The following is a 15,526-nucleotide window of genomic DNA, read 5'->3' as shown; positions in this document are numbered from 1 at the left end:
CAACTTACTGCCACACAAGCTCTGGCTGCAGATACCAATTTTCAAAAGGGCTCACATTAGTCATTCTCCCTGTCACGCCAAGGTGGATACATATTTCTGTGACCATGTCTGGGAACAAGCTGTTTGTGCAGAATCATTGAAGTGCAATGTCCTTCAGCACGTGCCACACCACTCCCTATAGACATCAGCAACTTTAAACAACTCTGGAAACTACCAAACACTTCTACAATAGCAGCAAGAGCACATAGAAATCAATCAGCAACTAACCTGAAAGTAGTTGATGACCCCTTTTAATAGTGGTGGGGAGAGTTCCTTCCTGCTGCTGAACGTGTGTTCAGCTGTGCAAGGTTGAGAGATGACATTCATTGGAGCATTGAGCTCCAAAAATGACAGCACTCTGTTGCACGCTGATTGACGTCATGCTCTGACAGCTCTGCATAATTCCAGTGGATGCTTGCTGTGCATGTTCTAATGCTCTGACCAAAATGGCATTGGTGCAGCTAGCACCAGAAGTGTACATGCACCACAGATCCCACTTTGGAGGCAAAATTGCACATATAGTGAAAAATCAGCACGACAGAGCCTAATTTCTTGTATCTAGTATCAATGTATGTCTTTTTTTCCTCTCTCTTCCTCTCTTCTCTTTTCTGCCTTTTTTCTTATTCTTTGTTATGGTTAACGAGGAGGGGTTGAAGGGCTTCCCTCTTGTCCCTCTCCTTGTTAGACCATAACAGGTTTAATTCTTTCTTAAATGGGGTGTACTGGCCAATTTAGCAGGTGCTTGATTACCTACTTGCTATGATCATAACAAGAACCAATTGGACAGGTTTTCTTGAGTTAACAAAGAAAGAAGTTAACTTTATTGTACCTAAACCGAACCAAGAAAATAATAAACAACGTGCCAACTTTCACTCTCACACACACTAGAGGTTTACACACACACAAATAGGTTACAGAATGGGGAAAGGTAGATTGGTTGAGTTAGAGTCCATAAAAAAGGTATACAGTCTGTGGAGATTGGTGATTGGCTTCTAGCTGAATTCAGTGGTCCTGAGGCTTTTAGTATGAAGATTTAGTTTTAGTTTGTCTCTCTCCTCACAGTCTTTTGCAATGTAGGATACAGTATAGAAAACTAAGTGATCATCTTAAGCTGAAAGGATGACTTTGCTGGCAGTTTGTCTTTTTAAAAAATTAATTCAGATCTCTAGCCAGTAGATCAAAGAAAAGTATCATTCATCAATACACATTGGCGTAACACCCTTCCTCTCTTTTTTATTCTCCATCCATCTCAATTTCCTTTCTTTCTCACTCTATGGGGTAGACTTCCTCTGCTATATGAAGTAAAATTGCTACTTTGTTAATCCATTAGTCGCTAACTGAGCTGCGGCTCAGATGGTAGCACTCTTACCTCTAAGTCAGAAGGTTGTGAGTTCAAATCCCACTGCAGGACCTGAACACATAAATCAAAGCTGACACAGCAGTACACTACTGAGCAAGTACTGCACTGTCAGAGGTGCTGTCTGTCAGATGAGATGATATGTTAAAAACTGAGGCCCCATCTGTCCTCTCCACTGGATGCAAAAGATTCCATAGCATTATTTCAAATAAGAGCAAGACAGTTATCCCTAGTGTCCTAGTCAATATTTATCCCTCAACCAATATCAAAAACACAGATTGGAGTAGAAAATGCTAGAAGAAATTTTTGGGTGCAGGGGCTGGTGTTTTTCACTGCAGCAAAGAAGAAGCAATTAGACTGACATGAGCAGACCCTAAGTGTGGGTCCCTCTCTCTCTCTCCATTCCAGCTTGAAAGCGCTCAAATCCTGCTGGTTGACTGACCACCTTTGCATATTCCTGCTACAATCCAAAATCCCATTGCAGGAAACCATCCACATCGCTATCTCCAAGAGGCTCACAAACCAGTCATCTACCTCTTCAAACTAAAAGCCTCAGGACCACGGAATTCAGCTAGAAGCCAGCCGAATCACCAAACTCCGCAGACTGTATACCTTTATAATGGACTCTAACTCAACCAATCTACCTTTCCCCACTCTGTAACCTATTGGTGTGTGTGTAAACCTCTAGTGTATGTGTGAAAGTGAACGTTGGTGCGTTGTTTAGTATTTTATTAGTTCAGTTTAAATACAATAAAGTTAACTCCTTTCTTTGTTAATGCAAGAACCCCTAACCGATTGGTTCTGGTTATGATCATAGCAAATAAGTAATCAAACACCTACTGAATTGGCCAGTACATCCACTTTAAGAAAGAATTAAATCTGTTGTGGTCAAACAAGGACGGCGAAAAGACAGAAGTCCTTCAACCCCTCCCTGCTTAACCAGAACAACACTAAAAAACATTTGCGAACAAGGATGGATTTGGTTTACTTCAACTCACCTGGCTAAAGAGATGCTGTAAGCAGCCATGCAGCTTATCCTGTTTATCATGGGAAATGCTAACACTGCAAGGTAGCTCATCACCTGTTAGATTCAAAAGCAAAAAAAAAACACTTATTATTGATTCACCATTGCAAAAAGCTCATTTTAAATGGAATCGTTTATGGATTTTTAATAATGCTGATCATCTTTCATTAACCTACTGGGATTGTATTCAAGATATATCAACTACTGGTGCAGTTCAGAGGGTCCGATTTACAATTTAGTACTTTGGCAAACACCAAACAGTATTAGAAAAAGTTTTTTTTCCCCAATTATTGAGTTTCTTATGGTCTAATACATTCAAGTAATTTTATTACCAAGGGGGGGGGGGATGGAGTGGCATGGATGCAATTAAAAATTAAAAAATGAGAGACCCAACCCCAACCCGCCCACTTCTGGTTTTAAAAAAAGCAGGTATGGGGGTGAGTGGAGGTTGGGCAGATGACTAACCTGATCTCTGGAGGTGGGTCCCTCATTTAAATGAAGCTGCATGCTTCCAATTTTACATCCATTTCAGATTTAACACTGGTCAGCCAAGTTTCTTTGTCCTTGGAAAACCCAACAGTTGATGGATGGCAAGAATGGCTGGATGAACAGATAAATGCCTTCCCAGCCCTGCTTGTGGACAAGGAGGAGCAGGAAGTCTTCCCCTCCAGCCTACTAAGCAGATCTGTTCATCTCCCTTCCATCGGACTGCTCCTTTCCCCACCCCTGCAATCAGTTAACCTCCTACTCGCCCCCATAAGCCCTCCAGGCCCCTCCCCTTGATGTCCACCCCACAATCTCTCCCTCCATCCCTCTCTACTCAAACCTCCCCTTTTTTTTTCACCACCAATGTTCATGACTACACTAAAAATAAATACATAAGCTGTAATATCTTCTATGAGAAATTCCCTGATTACTGTGTAAATAATGATGGTGAAGGCATATCAAGCTGCCAAATTTCATGGTGTGCTGCACAAACTACACAAAAGTTTCTGTACTGATGGACCTATGTTCTGCTTTCCACTACTCATCTATAATGGTCATTAACCCTTTAAAGTGTAGACTGTAATGTTTATCTTTCTTTGGCTCGAATGACATAATTATTTTATATGGAGTTTATGATCTATACCCCACTTTTTCAATGTGTACATTATCATGTAATTCATCTTTGCTGCTAGTTTTTTTCTTTCCACTTGGTCTAGTGTTAAGCTAGCACCAAGACTGCACTTCCATTGGAACTTCCATTTGCTGTGGCCCCAGCAATTTTTCTAGGTTCAACCACTGTACAATTGTGCTCCCAGCACACCATATTAGGAGCCAGTCTCTAGCTGCAAGGAAAATCTGAGGGCAAACATTGAATGCTTTGAACTGGAAGATCATCCACAAATGTAGCAAGCTGGATCCTTTGAGGCACAGAGCTCCATGTTCAGAGTCCTCAGTGGAGGTCTTATTGGTGGAAACGAGGAGCAGGTTGTTTAGAACTAAGGAGGGGAAACCAGCCTGGTCAATTATCCAGGCCAAGTGGAATGAGGTGGCAGAGGTTGTTTGTGCCATCTCCTGAATCCTTTCATGACAAACCTACATTATAAAAAGTTTAACAACCTCACCAAATCAGCCAAGAGAAGGGAACTAACATTTCTTACTTTCCTTAGCAAAGCTGAAAGCATGAGTACCAATGCCGCACTTTGCCTTCCTAGTGCTTCACACCATACCTTACTTCTCTGAAATCTTCATGAGGAAGCACAAGACTTTCACATACTCTTCAATTCCCTAGAACCATTATTCAACTGGAACCCTCACGTTCGGAAGTGAAAGCCTCACTCGCATCTTAGATTTAATCTTTATCTCGAATAACCTGCATTAAAGAATCCTCATTAACACTGAATGTCAGGGAAGCTATATTCACAATTTGTGCCTTCCTCTTGCTTGAAAAAACTGAATAAAAGGCAGAGGAGTGCCACTGGAAGAGGACCTCAATACTGCAGCCCCTTATTCCCTTTGAGGAGGAGGGCAGACAGAGAAATCCATGGGCAGTGGAAAGGTATAGGATCTGGCTACTAGAAAGGAAAGTCTTTAAAGCAGGTCTGATCAGAACTTGCTGCTTAATTACAATTTCTTGGCATAAATAATTGTCAGGTTAAGCTCTTCAACATGTTTTGAAGCTGCTTTTGACATTTTTTCCATTTATACACACCATGCCAACCTTTCCTTTTCAAATGTTGTTCCTTCAACCTCAACAAAATCTAAAAATGCACCTGTCATAAGAACTATCCTCCCTTCCCTCCATACTCCACTCACTTACTGCATCACTGCTTCTCCATTTAGCAAATCTCAGCCAAGTTACACCCACTAGAAAAGATTACTTAGAATTCATAAGGGTAGGTTATTGGGCATGAGTAGTGAGGAGGATGATTTGGTTGCTGATGAGGAGTCAGCCATAGCTGTCCAGTAGGACAGAAGGTGCCTGTACTTGTTTGAGGAGCCATGGGAATGGAACCTGAGAGATCCTGCAATTTTAAAGATGTTGACAGAGCATGTAAAACAGGTTGAAGCCATCAACAAGTTGTACAGGAATATGCATTAGACAATGACTCAGATGAAGGAATCCATTTACATTTGCACTGCCGTCTTGGATATCTGTATGGCTTTGCAGTCCGGCCTGCTGGTCAAGGAAAATCTAGCATGAACTGTGGTAGATGCCATGCTGATGGAGGATCTGTGGGCAATTAGTGCTGCTGGCGTAGAAACCATTACTATTGCCGTTGACACCTTGACACCATATTTTTTTTATATTTAGTGATACAACCCTTTGGCCTACCGAGTCTGTGCGACCATCAACCACCCATTTATACTAATCCCATATTCCTACCACATCCCCACCTGTCCCTATATTCCCCTACCACCTACTTATACTAGGGGCAATTTATAATGGCCAATTTACCTATCAACCTGCAAGTCTTTGGCTGTGGGAGGAAACCGGAGCACCCGGCGAAAACCCACGCAGACACAGGGAGAACTTGCAAACTCCACACAGGCAGTACCCAGAATCGAACCCAGGTCGCTGGAGCTGTGAGGCTGCGGTGCTAAACACTGCGCCACTGTGCCACCCACCAGTCTACTTTCCTGCTACTCCATGGCCAACTGAAACCCATGCCTAATATTAGTGATCTGGCAGGTCTGCGCAGGAGGGTGTTTTCTTTCAGGACAGTTCACCATACATGGCCCTCCTGCCACCCTGGCAAATAGCGGCGCATATGGGAGGAAGTAGACAGGGGGAATATGATCTAGCCATGGTTCAGGGCACTTGACCTTCAGCAGGTCCCTCTGGGAACTCTGGTGCACTGAAATAAGAACTACCGCAGGCTTCAAGAGTCCTGATAGAAAGCACCAACCATATATTTCAGAATTGCCCTGAGGTTCTCAAGCAGTAAGAAGTAAGAAGCTGGGACTAGCTAAGTGATCGTACAACGAACAGATCAGATTAAATCACTGCAATCCTGCCGCATCCAGTCGTGACTGGTGGTGGACAAATAAACTACTAATGAGAGAAGAAGGCTCCCTGAACATCCCCATCCTCAATGATGGTGGAACCCAGCACTTGAGTGCAAAATACAAGGATGAATCATTAGCAACCATCTTCAGCTAGAAGTGCCTAGTGGATGATCCCCACCAACACAGAAGGCAGTCTTCGACCAATTTGATTCACTCCACATTATATCAAGAAATAGCCAAGCACATCAGATACAGCAAAGGCTATGGGCCCAGACAACAACCCAGCTGCAGTACTAGCCATATCTCTAGCCACGCTGTTCCAGAACAGCTACCACAATCATATCTACCCTAAAAAACAGAAGCTTAACTAGGCACGTTTGTCCACACAAAACAGAACAAATCTAATCCGGCCAATTACCGCCCCATCAGTCAACACTCAATCATCAGCAAAGTGACGGAAGGGGTCGTCGACAGTGCTACCAAGCGTACCTACTGTTATGATCCTGTAGTTTTTTTTGGGGATGAATGCGGTGTGCCTTTAAGGCTGGAAAGGGAGCTGTACTGCTTTAAGGCAGCAAGCCCCAGAAACTGATTCAAAGAGTGCATTCTCGTTGCTTGGGATATGGCCATTCAGGACCAGAGATCAAGAGATACATTGCTACAATTTAATTTTGAATTGGCTTATAGTGAAAAACAGACAGTTCTAACGCACTCCGAGAAACAGACAGCTGTGTGTTAGCACCTGAAAGGAATGCTTTGAAACCATTTAAACTGAAGAAAGAAAATTTAGTCCGCTTATTTATTATTCGCTCTCAAAATTCTAAAAAGTCAAGCCAAAACAGAGATCTCTGATCATTTAAACTGAAGGAAGGGAAGTCAGACTGTGACAATCTTTTAACCATCAAAAATTCTAAAGTCAAATTGATTCATTAAAAATAAGCATTTGCAAGTTGTTAGTTGTTGAAATTCATCGCTGGAGAAGGAGCAACTATTTTGACTTCTGAATTAGACAATGGACTGTTCTACTGTTGAAGAACCTTTTTTTCCCCATCAGATGGCTGTGAGGACTTCAAGTAACCTTGGATTGTTCAACATCCAGCAGGAGCATAAGTCTGCAAGGACACAAATTTGTTCTATTTTAAATGTAGTTTATATCTGCGTAGTGTTTAAGAGTTCGGTTTTTCCAATTAAACAGTTAATTTGTTGATTTAAAGACGCCTGATTTGGTTAGCCTCATTCGGGGGTTAATAGATGGTACAACTTGACTGGGTCTTTCTTTAATTTGGGAAAGTTTAACATGATATGTTAGGTGATCTGTGGAGGGACAGGATTGAATTAACAGTGTGTTTCTCCCACCACAATCAGAATCGTATATTTTGATTGAGGGCTTTGACTGGAGAGGTCAGTAGTAACACTACCAATAGGGAGCTCACCGATGCACAGTTTGTATACCGACAGGATCACTTAACTCCGGACCTCATTACAACCTTGATACAAACATGGACAAAAGAGCTGAATTGCAGAGGTGAGGTGAGAGTGACTGCCCTTGACATCAAGGCAGCATTTGACCAAGTGTGGCATCAAGGATCCCTAGTGAAATTGAAGTTAATGGGAATCAGAGGGAAAATTCTCCACTGGTTGGAGTCATGCCTAGCACAAGGGGTAGAGGTTTGTGATTGTTGAACGCCAATCATTCCAGCTCCAGGACAATGCTGCAAGAGTTCCTCAGGGTGGTATCCTAGGTCCAACTATCTTCAGCTGTTTTATCAAAGTCCTGCCCTCCATCATCAAGTCAGAAGTGGGGAAATTCGCTGATGATTACAGTATTCAGTTTCATTCGCAACTCCTCAGATAATGAAACAGTCCATCACTGCATGCAGCAAGACCTGGACAATAGTCAGGTTTGGGCTGATAAGTGGCAAATAAAATTCATGCCACAAAACTGCCAGGCAATGGCCTTCTCTAACAACAGAGATTCTAACCACCTCCCCTCGAGATTCAATGGCATTATCATTATCGAATCCCCCACCATCAGCATCCTGGGGGGGCGGGGGGGTGGGCATCACCACTGACCAGAAACTTATTTTGACCAGCCGCATAAATACTATGGTTACAAGAGCAGGTCACAGGCTGGGTATTCTGTGGTGAGCAACTCACCTCCTCTCTCCCCAAAGCCTTTCAACAACTAATGATATTTTTATAGTGCTTTTAACATAATAAAACATCCCAGGGCACTTCACAGGAGTATTATAAAACTTAGTATGATACCGAGCCACATAAGGAGATATTAGGTCAGGTGACCAAAAGCTTGTTGAAAGAGGTAGGTTTTAAGGACTGACTGTTTCAAAGGAGGAGAGCAAGGTGGAGAGCCATAGAGGTGTAGGGAGGGTATTCCAAAGCTTGGGGCCTTGGCAACTGAAGGTGTGGCCACCAATGGTGGAGCAATTAAAATCAGGGATGCACAAGAGGCCAGAATTCGAGCAGCGCAGGTATCTCGGAGGGTTGTGGGGCTGGAGGAAATTACAGAGATAGGGAGTGGTGAAGCCATAGAGGGACTTGAAAACAAGGATGAGAATTTTAAAATCAAGACACTACTTGACCAGGAGTTAATGCAGGTCAGCGAACACAAGGGGGACTGGGACTTTGGTGCGAGTTATGACACAGGCAGTGGAATTTTGGATGAGCTCTACTTTATGGAGAGTAGCATGTAGGAGACCAGCCATGAGTGCTTTGGAATAGTCAAGTCTATGAAGACATGAATGAGGGTTTCAGCAGCAAATGAGCTGAGACAGGGATGAAGTCAGCGATGCTATGGAGGTGGAAATAGGCAGTCTTAGTGATGGCATGAATATGAGGTCAGAAGCTCATCTCAAGATAAAATGTAACACCAAGGTTGCTAACAGGCTAGCATAATCTCAGACTGTTGCCAGGGGGAGGGAGTCAGTAGCTAGAGAACCAAGTTTGGTTCAGGGATCGAAAACAATGGCTTCAGTCTTGCCAACATTTAATTGGAGGAAATTTCTGCTCATCCACAACTGAATGTTGGATAAGCAATCTGATAGTTTAGCAACAATGGAGGAGTCAAGAGAATTGGTGGTGAGGTACAGCTTAGTGCCATCAGCATACATGTGAAAACTAAAGTTGTGCTTTCGGATAATATCGCCAAGGGGCAGCAGGTAGGTGAGAAAATTGGAGACAGCCACTAATAGAACCTTGGTGGACAGCAGAGGTAACGGTGCGAGAGCAGGAAGAGAAGCCATTACAAGTGATTCTCTGGCTGTGATTAGATAGATAAGGATGGAATCAAGTGAGAGCAGTCCCACCCAGCTGGATGACAATGGAAATGCATTGGAGGAAGATGGTGTAGTCCACTGTGTCAAAGGGCTGCAGACATGTTGAGAAGGATGAGGAAGGAACGTTTACCTTTGTTACAGTCACATAGGACATAATTTGTGACTTTGTTAAGAGCTGTTTTGGTAAGGGGTGAAAACCTGATATGAGGGATTCAAAAATGGAGTTCTGGGAAGATGGGAATGGATTTAGTAGGTGACAACATGTTCAAGGACTTTGGAGATGAAGGGGAGGTTGGAGATTTCCACCATCTACAAGTCAGGAGTGTGATGGAAGGCTGTCTACTTGGCTAGACCAGTACAGATCCAACAACACTCAAAAAGCTTACCACCATCCAGGACAAAACAGCTTGCTTGATTGGCACAACTTTCTATGATTCTAGCATTCGCCCCCTTAGATATTCACTTCCTCCACCACCAGCACACCATAGTTTCAGGGTGTATCACCTAAAGGATGTACTGCAGCAACTCACCAAAGCTTCTTTGGCAAAACCTCCGAAAACTCTGACCTCTACCACCTGGAAGAATAAGGGCAGCAGGTGCATGGGAACCCACTACCTCCAAGTCATACACCATCCTGACTTGGAAATAGATATTACCGTTCCTTCATCCTCATTGGGCCAAAATCCTGGAACTCCCAACCTAACAGCACTCTGGGAGGGGTTTCAACACATGGACTGCAGTGGTTCAAAAAGACAGCTCACCACAACCAAAGGCAATTAGGGATGAGGAATAAATGTTGGCCTTGCCAGCGATGCCCACATCCTGTGAATAAACTTAAAAACTTAAAATAGCCAAAAAAATCAGTGCATCAAACATTGAAATCGTTGGCACAATTATATGGTTCATAAAACACTAAGATCAGAAAGATCAGAGTGAGAATATTTAGCCTATCAAGCCCACTCCATCTAGATGCATGATTATTCTATTAACAATGTCTCCCAGCATTACTTGTAAAAACACTAAGTTCGATCAAGTATTGTGATTATAACCTTCAATACCTCATCCTCAACAGATATTAATTTAATTATTTAAATTTAAACCGACCACCTTCTCTAGGAGACTGCCACATATCTGATATCTAACCTTGTTTTTTTTGTCCATGTGGCCTCTTGTTCTAAATGTTGTTTTAAAGACCTGTGTCATGTTATGCCTCAGTCTTTTCTTTACAGCTAAAATTTTACTAATTTTAGCCTTTCCTCATAACTTAATCATAATCTTGTTAGACTAATTTTGTCATAATGGTGCCTACATCATTGAACAACATCTGTACAACTTGATATTGCGACAAAGTCATCCACATATTTTCCTGAATGTTTTCTCCCCCTGTCAGGTAAAACTGCAAAGGCACCAGAATCTAGTTTTTCCTCTCCCTGCTGCCTGCAGTGAATTTGAACGGGAGAGCGCTGCTGGTAGCAAAATGAATGGGATGTCTCACTCTGCCACACTTACAGGGAGAGGGGGTGAGGAGAGATCACTCTGCTGCAGAATGCTCATGTTAATTCTTTTTAGCAATCTGTATTGAATCAGTGCATTAAATGTATTTCATTTGAACAACCATTTTGATTCTTTTGTAATTTTCATTTTTATTTTGATTTTATATGTTACATATTTGGTTTACTATGACTGTATATATTTTATTCAAAACTGCTTTTACATAGATTTTAGCTTTAACATCTGAAATCCACAATAGCCACTGGAATTTTCAGAATATGGAGGTAAAGGGTACAAAATATAATAAATGTAGGCATAAAATTAAAAGTAAAAATGGGAAAAATGTTTAGAAAACAAAAAGATATGCAAAAAAGGCAATGACAAGTATGGGACAAAAGGCAAATAAAAGAATTTGTTGAACAAGAAGTGAAGTTCTTATGTGTAAAATCTCATTTTTGTTATGATCTCAGTAACTTTGCTACTAGCAGAGCTCCTGCTTGCATGTAGTGGGCTCACTACCCAAGGCAACATTCTGCATCGTACACATTGCTTTATGTGCAGCTTACCAGAGTCCATGTCATCACTGTGTACGTAGGAATCGCAGTGGCTGCTGCAGAGACTTGTAAAGGAAGCAATGGAATTCCTATTACTGTTGCAGTCACTAGGGAAGAAAGAAACATGTTAAGCCTCCTTTCTTACAAATTATGTGCAGTTCATGCTGAATATTGTTTTACTCTACGTATTTTGACTTGTGATACATCTTCAGTATTTATGCATAGCTGGGGCTACATTCCAGTGGGGATGGATGCAACACTGATAAATTATGCATAATATATGATTTGACTGCTGTCTTAACACAAAATGTAATTTATCATGCTCTCAAACTTTCTTGAGGTTTAAATTCTGGAACATTTCTGCAATCAGGATTGTTTTTCATGATTTTTGCTTCCCCCAGATTGTTAACACTGATCATTTTGACTGGCACCTTACCTTAGAAACTGCTTTATCTTTTGATGCTTTCTTTTGTAGTTAAATGGTTTGATCATGCATACTAATAAAGCTATCAAATATGTGTTAGAGGGTCTCATCATTGACTACTTTCTGACAATCAAATTATGAATAACTTAATATTTTTGTGTTTTGTTTTGCTCTCCTGCTCCATAGCTTTTTTGAGTGTTGTCAGCAGCATCAAGAGCATTGCATTGAATCTTATAAGCAGAATAATATGAACAAGATCAATTAGCATAATCACTGAAGTGCCGTAAGCTTTGTTCTGAATACAGTTGTTAATTCAGTTCACCAATACAATATGGGTTAGTAATTCTTCTCCAAGCCCGTTCTCCTACAATGTCATTGACAATCAATTTTCAAATAATGGGGTACAGGTAAAGTTCAGATATAAATGCTGCACACTCTTGTACTACATTTCTCTGTGCAATTTTAGGCAGGCGTTAACCCATTTAAAATAAGCATGTTGATGCCTGCCTAAACTTAGCACGGAGGATATAGTGTGAGTACCTTAAGCATTGTAACCCAGCTTCACCAACCGAAAAATATAGCCCAGTGAGTGCTGATGGCATTTGTAACTAAAGGCTTTGAATTACTGTCGGTGCACGATTGAGGAGTTAACTGAAAGTTACTTTTGGCTTTTCAGCATCAATAAGCATGTAGGCTAGCCCCCATTACTGTTTCCTGTTTCAATGGATGGGCAAATGTGCAGCCATTAAGATGCTAAAATATATGCTTTAATACTGTATTATGATCCAACCACAAAGAAGCAGTAGTAATATTCCTGATAATTGGCTGTCAAATGCAATTATGAGCTATTTAATCAGTTGAAATAGCACTGTGGTGACTGAGAAATGGAGAACAGCAGAGTAATAAAAGCCAGGTTTATTGACTCAGTGCTGTAAGATGTATTGGAAGGTGTCAGGAAGAGGAGGGCCACTTCTCCCCCCTCCAAAAGACACATGGTACAGCACTCTCAGGAGGGGTTGGCAGGAAAAGTGAATACAGTGTCCAGGACTCAGAAGAGCTGGCAAGGCATCCAGAAGATGATGTCAGGCTCAAGACTAAGATAAGTCACTTTCGATACCTACACAATATTCTTCTGTTTGTAGGACAATAGGGTTTTTAGTTGCTGGGGACAGACAGGAACAGGAAGTGTTCCTTGAGAAAACTGAATAGACAGAGCTCAATATAAATAACTAAATCAGGACACAAAGAATCTAACTGTACAGCAACAGGCACAAATAAAAACTTATAATGTGACCAAAACAAATACTCTTAATGAAAGCTGCAATAATACTTAATTCTTCTTAAATTCTCTGAATTCATTTTAAATCGAATATTCAGTCTACCTCCATTAGAGAGTAATCTGAAGTATATTATACCTATAGGAATCCCTGTTGCTTATTGTATCATGACCTGAGTCCTCTTGATCATCACCGGTTACCAGAAAGCAGACCTTTTTGCTATTCCGCTCTGCCTTGTCAGTGTCATTCTCCGCTGTTATTAGCGACTCGGCCGTCTTGGTCTCTGATGTAGCTGGATGCGTTATTGATGAGAGGAGGCTATAAAATGGGAAGTAAAATAAGTAATTCAAAGTACTTAAGATTTTTCAGTAAATAAAATACTGCAACAAGTCCTAGCCTACAGCCAAACTAAAAAACATGTAAGGAATTATAATCTACAGACTCGTATGGGTGTGGGGTTGTGTGTGTGTGGGGGGGGGGTTGCAAGGGGTGCAGGGGGAGGAGGGTAAAACTGGTGAAATTGACAGCATGTGGGGAAGTGGGTTCCAACCTGGTGACTTCCGCATTTCATTGCAGCTCGTTAGGCTGCATGCGATCAACTCCCTCAGGAGTGGTGGGTTATCAATTACCATACTTTTCACACACTTTTGACTTTAACTTTGAGTCCATGGGCTCCCCAAGCTTCCTAAAATTCACCAGTGAAAGCAAGGGGAGAACATAGCAGTAATTGAGAGAGCTGAAACAATCTCAATAATATGTCAATAAGTACTCCACACTCACAGCTGCTTACCTGCTGGTGGGAAAGGATTGGTTCACAGAACTTTTGCTGAGAAGAGACTTTCTAAACTTTGGAGCTTACTTTCTGCATGGTCATGTTTGCTATATCATAACAGGATGGGTGCTGCTTATGCTGCCTTAGATTGGTCCTCAGTTGAGAGCCAAGATGACCTGCAACAGCAACAGCATGAGCACCTGCACCTGCTGGTCACAGACCTGTAGCTGCAAATCAGTGAGTCAGCAACAGAGAGGGGAAGTTCACAGCTGACGCTACCCAGAAAACAGGTTCTCCAGGTAGAGGCTCAGTTTCTTTGACATGGCTGAACATCAGTGTCTCAGAATGTCACATCAGGTGGTGGCAGACATTTGCAGCTGCCTTTGAAAAAACCTGCTGCCTGCTGGACCTGATGACCAAGCCTTACCAGTGTCTGTCAAAGTCACCACCGCCCTCAGCATTTTTGGCAATGTCAACTTTGCCTGCAATGATTCCAGTCAGAGTGTGCGGGCACTTGGTTTTGCAGATCTGGCTGGCTTCCCACAGGTGCAGGATGCCATCAACTGTGCACATGTGTCAATCAGGGACACCCTAGGTCACGCAGGAGTGTTCATCAACTGCAAGGGCTTCCATTCCATCAATCTGCAGCTGGTGTGCCACCACAAGATGATATCTCTGCTGGTGTGCACAAGAGAGTGTGATGGAAGAAGATTCAATTGTGACTTTAAAAAGGGAATTGGATAATTATCTGGAGAAAAACTGTGCAGGGCTATGAGGAAAAGGCGGGGGAGTGAGATTAGCTGAGTTACTATGATTCCCAGGGAGCTGCCATTATGGTTTCATGCTGCGCAGTCCAAGATCCCTGATCTTTTTGGATCTATAAGCAGGCTTAAACAGTGGCTGCTAGGCAACAAGGAATACCCAGTTTAACCTTGACTCTATGACACCCATCAGAAAACCAAACACTGCAGCTCAACAGTGCTTTAATGAATGCCATACCATCACCAGCTGTGTGATTGAATAGGCCACTTCAGGTGCCTGGACAGATCTGGAGGTGCCCTTTAGTCCCATAATGGTTGTGGTTTGTTTTTCTCTGCACAACACTGTGCAGCAGCATGATTCAGATCAATAAGAACAAGGCAAAGAGCTCAGATCCTCCTCAGACAATTCAGCGTGAAGGATGAGGAAGAAGGAAAGGAGGAGCAGGATGGGGAAGATGAGGGCAATGCACCTCCAGCTGCTCACATTGCAGCCCAGGATGCTATGGATGCCTTTTTTTTTTGCAAGGTTCACTGAGCTTGCACATGTGGACCCATGTCATCAGAAAATGCAACAGCCACTTTTTCCCCTCTGCACAGAAATGCCACTGACACAAAGAAATACAACCAACAAACCACCCCTTGAACATCTCTGCACTGGTTCCGATCAACTCATGTCTTCATATTCAACATCAAACCACTTACCATCCAGCACCCAAGAATGGACAAGACAGGAAAGTGTTGAAATAGAATAACATATTATGCTAAACAAAGAACAAAAACTTAACATTTTTTCAGACACCATGTGCATACTCTTGTGAAACTAAAAAGCATTATTCTTCCTTTTTCTGCTATTCCTATGTGGTGCAACCCGTGTGGCTTCAGCAGAGGTCAGGGCAGACTATTCAGGTCCATGCTCTGACTGTTAAGATGCTTGTGGCTGACGCCTTCTGGGTTTTGGAGCCTGCAAGGGCCCAACCAAAGGCTGCTCCAAATGCACCTGTTCAGGGGCAGACTCGGCCATCGGGAGATGAGGCAGCATGTG

The 15,526-nt window shown here is 42.3% G+C and overlaps 1 protein-coding gene across 3 annotated transcripts in view; it reads right to left on the bottom strand.

The window, feature by feature from the left end:
* Nucleotides 1–15,526, bottom strand: part of prex2 (phosphatidylinositol-3,4,5-trisphosphate-dependent Rac exchange factor 2) — a 638,971-nt gene that overhangs the window by 211,890 nt on the left and 411,555 nt on the right. For 2 of the 3 annotated variants that reach the window (XM_068030918.1, XM_068030919.1), the window contains exons 26-28: nucleotides 13,090–13,269; nucleotides 11,263–11,357; nucleotides 2,395–2,477 (exon numbers count right to left, since the gene is read on the bottom strand). In XM_068030918.1, coding sequence (XP_067887019.1) covers nucleotides 2,395–2,477; nucleotides 11,263–11,357; nucleotides 13,090–13,269 — 358 coding nt within the window. The remainder of the gene's footprint in view (nucleotides 1–2,394; nucleotides 2,478–11,262; nucleotides 11,358–13,089; nucleotides 13,270–15,526) is intronic. The other variant, XM_068030920.1, reaches the window with a different exon arrangement.

The sequence above is a fragment of the Heterodontus francisci genome, chromosome 5 (genome assembly GCF_036365525.1).
Source record: "Heterodontus francisci isolate sHetFra1 chromosome 5, sHetFra1.hap1, whole genome shotgun sequence".
NCBI classification, from domain to species: domain Eukaryota; kingdom Metazoa; phylum Chordata; class Chondrichthyes; order Heterodontiformes; family Heterodontidae; genus Heterodontus; species Heterodontus francisci.
Note: the sequence above shows the minus strand (reverse complement) of the source record. Positions and strands in the feature narration are given on the sequence as shown.